The 8181-nt window shown below is 36.9% G+C and overlaps 2 protein-coding genes and 1 pseudogene across 2 annotated transcripts; all 3 read right to left on the bottom strand.

Annotated features, from left to right (window-relative positions):
* Positions 1-536: 536 nt before the first annotated feature.
* On the bottom strand, positions 537-636 carry LOC127133461 (uncharacterized; annotated as a pseudogene).
* Positions 637-1660: 1024 nt separating this feature from the next.
* Positions 1661-3302, bottom strand: LOC127131132 (uncharacterized). Its single transcript, XM_051060068.1, has 8 exons — positions 3294-3302; positions 3075-3161; positions 3007-3017; positions 2770-2937; positions 2565-2669; positions 2402-2468; positions 1907-2002; positions 1661-1816 (listed from the first exon to the last, which is right to left on the bottom strand). Exons 1-8 carry the CDS (start codon positions 3300-3302, stop codon positions 1661-1663), a joined length of 699 nt encoding a protein of 232 aa, XP_050916025.1.
* On the bottom strand, positions 3122-5462 carry LOC127127488 (histone-lysine N-methyltransferase, H3 lysine-9 specific SUVH1-like). Its single transcript, XM_051056682.1, is given in 2 exon segments — positions 3122-3878; positions 3881-5462. Coding segments are annotated over 2 exon segments (2112 nt in total). The 3' UTR covers positions 3122-3348.
* Between the last annotated feature and the right edge of the window lie 2719 nt (positions 5463-8181).

Below are 8181 nucleotides of genomic sequence, written 5' to 3'. Positions count from 1 at the left end.
CTCACAAGGCGAACCGTACTACTTACGAATCAACGATGTTGAACGATATCTCTGAGTCTTACGACGAATTCGGGAGTATCGTGTTGCAAACAATCTTCCTCCAATCGAAATTCCTGATCTCAAAAATCTCCTTCCTTCGCCGATACCCGAGATGGCAGAACCAGCTCGTGCTCTTCGAGATTACGCTGCTCCATCGCAAGATGAGCCGCATTCTAGTATTGCTCCACCCGCAATCGAAGCAAACAACTTCGAACTTAAACCTTCGCTGTTGCAGGCAGTGCAACAGAACCAATTTTCTGGAAATCCTACCGAGGATCCAAACCTTCATTTATCCGTATTTGTCCAATACGCTGATACTGTTAAAGCTAATGGTGTCACTTCAGAGGCAATTCGACTTCGTCTCTTTCCTTTCTCGTTAAGAGATAAAGCTAGAAGATGGCTTCAGTCTCTTCCCTCCAACTCAGTCACCACATGGAATGAGTTGAAGAAAGTCTTTCTCGCCCGATATTTTCCTCCAAGCAAAACAGCTCTGATAAGAGCCCAGATAAATGGATTTAAGCAGAAAGATAACGAGTCTCTTTTCGAAGCATGGGAAAGATACAAAGACATGATGAGACTTTGCCCACACCATGGTTTAGAGGACTGGTTAGTAATTCATACCTTCTATAATGGTCTCTTGTACAACACAAGGTTGACAATAGACGCCGCCGCAGGTGGTGCGCTTATGGATAAACCTTACGCTGACGCTTATCAACTTATCGAGAGCATGGCCCAAAACCATTATCAGTGGGGAAGCGACCGAACAATGGTAGAAAAACCTCAAACAAAAGGGGCATGTACGAGATAAGTAGCCTTGATCATGTTAATGCAAAAGTGGATGCTCTTGCCCAGAAAATTGAAAGTTTAAATGTATCACACTAGTGCAGAAAGAAGATTTTACACCCGTTTTTTATACATATTACACCCGTTATGATAGGGTGTAAATTCAAAGGGTGAGATATGTATGAAGAATTTACACCCGTTTTAAAACGGGTGTAAAAAGAGAATATATTACACCCTATTTTAGATTTAAAAAAAGGGTGTAATTGGTAGATATATACATTAAATTTTAAGACATTTACACCCTATTTAATATAAAACGGGTGTAAATTGTCACCTATTACACCCTGTTTTAGATAAAAAAAAGGTGTAATTGGTAGATATATACATTGAATTTTAGGACATTTACACCCTATTTAATATAAAACGGGTGTAAATTGTCACCTACATACATTGAAGTTAAACGAATTTACACCCTATTATAATTCAAACGGGTGTAAAATGACAAATATTTACACCCTATTTTTGATATATCAAATGTAAAATATCTTATAATTACATTTAATTTTAACACATTTACACCCTATTTTGTGTATGAAGGGTGTAAAATATCTCAATTTTTTTAAAAATATTTTATTTGAAATTTCATTAAACCAAATATTTTTATATATTCCTGGATATTCAATAAAAAACAAAAATAACCAAAACAAACATTTCTCTAATCTTTAGAATCTTGCACCAAGTCATACATCAACAAAAATTGTATTCATGTAAGAAAAAAATTCAACCACTTTGTTCATGTAACTTGTACCAATAAATCATTCATGGAACAAAAATATATCTATATATAAGTTTTTTTTAATCGCTTCTGTTTTGTCATTAAATCTTTCTTTTCCTGGTTCTCTTGCTCTTCAACCTTTTGCAAAAAGAATTGAGCCCAAAGTTGTCGGATGTGATCAATTGACTCTTTTTCATATGATGAGGTGTCTGTGAATATCTGCAAGTTCAAACATATAATAAATTAAACAACTACATGTTAAAACAATAATTTACATGTTTTTCATTAAATATATGTAATATAAAATACCTCATTGAATCTTTCAACAATACAAGCATCAATAATGTCAAACATATTTTTCATGACATAATATCCACATGCCCATCCGTTATCTTGTTGATGCCCCTGCATATAAACTCCTAGTTACATTAAAGCCACCAAAAACAACAACATCACAAACTTTTTTCCTTTTTCACAAAATTTGTACCAACACTAACTTTCTTCACTCGACATAGAAACACATACAATTTTAGTTGGTTCAGAGCATGTACAACTATAATTTTATCACCATAAGTGCAATTCAGTAATAAATATACTACATGTTTATAATGATAACTTACAAATATATCACTTGCAATTATAAAATCGGAATTTTCTTTTTCTTTATCTCATTTATAATAATATAAATAATCAAGATATATGGGCATTTAATACCTCTTTATAAATGGTATCTTTCAAGAACTAAAAAATCAAGCCAACACACCAGTATTCCAAGAAACGACAATATAGTAAAACAAATCTTACCATAATATTCTTCCAATTAGGCTTCTTCTTCTTAATACCTCTTAATAAATGATAACCTTCTAGAGCTCTGATAAAAGAGTTGTCAACGAAGTAAGTTATAAATATAAAGACTATGTGTACAAAAATTTAGTATAAATGATATCTCTCTATTTAGGCTTCTTACCCCTCCAATATGACCTTAATATTTTTCTTAGGAGATCTGTTTAATGAACAAAACCAAAAAATAATATTATCTTCAGGACAAATGACAAACAATTGCCAGTGATTGCTGTAAATTTACAAAAAAAAAGTGTTAGAATCAATAAAATTTAAATATTACAAAATAACATATGAAAAACGATAAAACCTTGAAGGAAACATGTACTTACCTATTTAGCAATGGTCCTAAATAACATTTTTTTGGCTCTCCATCCAACTTATTTTGTATGTATGTTTGAATAACTTCGGCCGGTTTTGTGTGAACTAGTATCCTATTTGGATCGAGAAACCCAAATAGTTTGTTGAAATTCTTGGAGATACACATGCGATGTAGATATCTAAATTTTTGAAACAAATATTAATTATATTTGATACATAAAATCATTAAAACTAATATCCACTATAACCTTACAGTTATCTTCACATAAACATAAATTCTGAATTCTCAATCAGTAAATTCTAGCATCTTACCAACCGTAAGAAACTCGTTAAGCAATGATAAAAGGGAAGACAATATTCCAATAATAGTGAAAGAGATAGTAGCAATATAATTGTTTTGCTTCTGTTTAAAAGTTAGCCAAGTTACAAAAATAGCCACTGATATAAATAAACAACACAGTAAAGAGAGGACCTGAGAATAAGAAAGAATCATTTAGTATATATAAGAAGGTAGTTTCAAAAAATGGAAACATACCTTATCCATAAGTACAATTATTAAGGGGCCACCTCGTCCAAAACTCGCCAGACAATTAACAAAAGTAACCCCTGCATTTCACAGATCCACATAAGCATTTCTTTTTCCTTTGACCAGCTTTGAGAGGAAGGTTTATCCCATAATCATAAGTTAACTCCACCATAGGAGGGATGTGTCTAATTGCAAAGAAAGCAATGTGGAGATCTGATTCATGCTTATTTTCGCGTACAATCGGACGCCACAACACATTTGGAGAGCAGCTATGGTTCATAAACCGAGCAACATTTCCTTCATTTTTTGCCGTTACATAAAGCGGGGATGGGATCTTCGGAGCTTCAATGTCAGCAGGAAAAACATCCAGCTGCTGATAGATGCGAGTAGAATCAAAAATGTACTCGTCTTCATTCTCACCACCAAGCATCTCTGCTCTAGCACTGTCTATGACTTCCCCTGCATACTCACATATAAAAGTTCCAGCTCGAATAGCATCCCACGATCTTAGACCCCAACCTTTATTCTTGGTTCTGAACACCTCCAAACGAAATTTCAGGCCAACTTGGGAAACCCGGTTTCGGCAAGTAGGGGGCACTGACAAGAAGGACCACACTCATGTATCACGGATTTTAGATCCGCGACTAACCCAGCTACAGAATACGGAAGTAAACCTCCATTCTTTTGAATGCAGGAACAGTTGTAATTTCCAGGTTGACATCCACCAACACAAGAACATCCAGCAGCAGGTTCCACAGGAGCAATTGCTTTCGAATTCTTGAGAGTAGGAATATAAGTGAAATATGCAGGGCCCTTCTCGTTATCAACATCGTTCACAAGACAAACAGGCACTTTTTCAGCCCCAGAAGTAAGATCAGGCAATATAACCCCGGTTCTTGGAGCCGACTTATCGGTCCATTGTTGAATGGATTTCCATGTTGCATATGCTTCAGGCTGTCCGGGCATCCTTACTAATTTATACTTGAATACATTAAAACCGGACTTTGCTTTCTCAACCCATGAATCCTGAATCTTGTAAATACCATCATAGACATATACCTTCCCTGATGGATGCATTACATCCTTCAAACCTCTAATTACTCTCACATCATTACCTCTATGCATGCTCTTCTCCAATGCAAGATTACCCCTTTCTAGTTTTTGATCACTTGCTCCCTTCTCGCGATTAACTCCACCTTGGCCACTGTAAATCAGCACATCCCCATCGTCAGTATTATCTTCATACCCTCCAGACGAGACAATACTAACAGCCAATGGCTCTTCCTCTTGACTTGCTTTGGAACCCAAATAATCGATTCCAGCCATAGAAGGTGCATGTAATCCCACTAAGCACAACTCAAATCGGAAAAAGAAAATATCCCCAATCTCAACACCAGGCACAATTCCAATCCTTTTCTTGCCGTTACTCCTAACCCCTTTGGTCATCATAACCGTGCCTGCCTTCAAATCAGGCCGCTTAGCTCCAGTATGAGCTTCCTTAGTCGACTCTTCAATTTGTCCAAGCTTTCTTCGCATCACTTCATATATCATAAGTGTAAATAAAACTGAGTCCCTGCTACCATCCGGATGATTTATGACATCAAAAACCATGGGGTTAATTGATTGAAGAATATCATTAGCCACCACATCCAGATCAACATCAACAGGAACCACACCACTAACACCCGTAACAGGACCAGCACTAGCACGCTTTGCCCTTCCCCTCTTCTTGCGCTTTGAACTCCCATTCCCAATTCCATCTTCTACATCAAGTTCATTCATCTCAGTATTGTTGTAGCCTTCTTCCTCTGTGATATGTGCAGCGCGATTCCGGCTAGTCCTCCGTGACGAACCAACATCTCCATTCGTCGCCGAAGTTGGAGTCTTGAATGAATTAATCGGAACTGCAGTAGATATCGGTGTAGCACGTTGCGGGGTCGGTGCATTCTGTTCGGAAAGCCTCTGAGATTCGGGCGATACAAAGAAAGGGTAAAAGGGCGCGACACCAGTGGGGAAAGGACCGGCAGGAGAAGCACAAACAAAAGGAGCACCACCTTGTGGAGTTGAAGACGAAGAAGGATTAGATGGTGAAGGGAACACAGGAACAAGAGTCCTCAATGGCTTCACATTTAAAACCCTAGACTTATCAAATGAATCTTGACCCACGTGATTGTCCATTGATTGCAACTTCAAAACGGTACAAATACTCTCTATTATACTGACAACTTTTACACCAATCACAATACACTACAGTACCAGAGTTACACAATACAACACAACACAATACAACACGGTTCCTGTAACATGCAAACAAATCCGGAATCAGACAATGAAAGGTTAGTTAGGATAATAAACAACACCAACAAATCTACCCAAAATGCTATAAAAAAAACATATTTTTCAATAATTCACATAAGAACGTAAATTTGATGACTTTAAATCTAAGTAGATGCGGACATAAATCAGATCAAGGGTTCAGAAAACGAAATTAGGACCTAAGCTAAGAAATGATAGTAAAGTTGAAAAATTGAGATAGAAAAATGAGAAATGAACCGAACCTGAAATGGATTTTGTTTAAGGCACGAATATTTTATTTTTATTTTTAAATTTACACCCTTTTTTTGAATATCAGGTGTAATATAGAGTTGATAATAAATAATATTTGAATTTACACCCGTTATTTAAAAATAGGGTGTCTATTGTTACGTACTAAAATTCAAAATAAGACTTTATTTACAAAACTGCCACCGCATTTGCTTTTTACACCCGTTTTTTGTAAAACGGGTGTAAATTTACAAATTATATTATTCTTTTTGTACTAGTGTCACCTCCAGCCACCGTGGTTGCCGTAACTCAAAATTGCGAAGTCTGTGGAATTCAAGGCCACACCCCTACAGATTGTCAACTCCTAACAGGAATCCAAGCAGAGTAGGTGAACTATGCTCAAGGAAATCCCTACTCGCATACCTATAACTCAAACTGGAAGAACCATCCTAATTTTTCATATAAAAGTAATAATGCTTTATACGCACCAGGTCAAGTTCCCAGTCAAGCCCCAGCTATACCTCCTAGATATCAAAAGGCGACCCCATCTACACCTAACAATAACGTTCCTAGGAAATCCAATTTGGAAATCATGATGGAGAACTTCATAGCTTCTCAACAGCAAACCAATAAAGAATTCTTAAACCAGAATGTACACACTAGTGAACAGATTAAACAACTAGCAAGTAAAGTAGATGCCCTGGCTACCCATAACAAAATGTTGGAAACACAAATCTCGCAAGTAGCTCAACAACAAGCGCCTACTGCTGCCCCAACTGGTACATTTCCTGGACAACCCCAACCTAATCCGAAAGGCCACGCTCATGCAATTATACTAAGAAGTGGAACAGAGGTAGAAGGACCGTCTGACCCAAGGATTGAGAACCAAAACTCTAAAAAGTCAACTGAGGAAGAAGGTAGACCTAAGGAAAAGGAAGAGAGTAATAAATAAACCATAGAAAACAAAGAACCTTATGTACCTCCTCCGCCTTACAAACCACCTATCCCTTACCCTCAAAGGCTAATTAAAACCAAAGACGCGGGCCAATTTAAGAAATTTGTTGACCTACTGAAACAATTAAACATCACGATTCCTTTTACAGAAGCTATTACGCAGATGCCTTCATATGCTAAGTTCTTAAAAGAAATTTTATCTAATAAAAGGAAACTTGAAGATAGCAAAAACCGTTACACTCACTGCTGAGTGTAGCGCAATAATCCAAAATATGCCTCCTAAACTTAAAGATCCTGGTAGTTTCTCTATACCCTGTCACATAGGAAGATTTGTCATAGACAAAGCTTTATGCGATTTAGGAGCCGGTATCAGTGTTATGCCCTTGTCCATATGCAAGAGACTTGAAATGGGAGAATTAAGACCAACTAAAATGTATGTGCAATTAGCAGATCGTTCCGTTAGATATCCCGTAGGAATTCTTGAAAACATTCCCGTACGCATAGGTCAATTCTACATTCCCACCGATTTTATAATTATGGACATAAGAGAAGATGAAGTTACCCCCATTATATTGGGAAGACCATTCTTAGCAACTGCCGGTGCTATCATAAACGTAAAGTGAGGACGACTCACTTTCGAAATAGGAGAAGAGAAAATTGAGTTCATTCTTTCCAAATTTTTGAAAGCACCTGCAATAGAAGACACATGTTACTTCATGGATATCATCGACGAATGCATAAAAGAAACAGAATTAGAAAATGATGATTTATCTGATTATCGTGTAGAAGACAAACTGAACCAATGTTTAGCAATAACATCGGATCCTACGTAATGCCTTAAGAAACCAACCCTCGACCTGAAAACACTTCCCAAAAATCTGAGATATGAATTCCTAGACTCTGAACTTGAACGACCAGTGATAGTCAATGCAGACCTAGGAAAACTTGAAACCGAAAAACTCCTACATATCTTAAGAAAATATCCAACCGCACTAGGATACAACATCACCGATCTTAAAGGGATAAGTCCTTCTATTTGTATGCACCGCATCATGCTAGAAGAAGAATGTAAAACTTCTAGGGAACATCAGAGGAGACTAAACCCGATCCTGAGTGAGGTAGTGAAGAAGGAAGTAACGAAGTTATTAGAGGCAGGTATCATATATCCTATATCTGATAGCAAATGGGTTAGTCATGTACACGTAGTACCAAAGAAAGGAGGTATAACAGTGATCGAAAATGAAAAAGGAGAAACTATAACCAAACGAATTGAGTCGGGATGGAGAATGTGCATTGACTATAGGAAGCTAAACAAAGCAACCCGAAAAGATCATTTTCCTTTACCATTCATACACCAAATGTTAGAACGATTAGCCAAGCATTCTCATTTCTGCTATCT

Source organism: Lathyrus oleraceus, chromosome 3 (genome assembly GCF_024323335.1).
Source record: "Lathyrus oleraceus cultivar Zhongwan6 chromosome 3, CAAS_Psat_ZW6_1.0, whole genome shotgun sequence".
Classification (NCBI taxonomy): Eukaryota; Viridiplantae; Streptophyta; class Magnoliopsida; order Fabales; family Fabaceae; genus Lathyrus; species Lathyrus oleraceus.
Note: the sequence above shows the minus strand (reverse complement) of the source record. Positions and strands in the feature narration are given on the sequence as shown.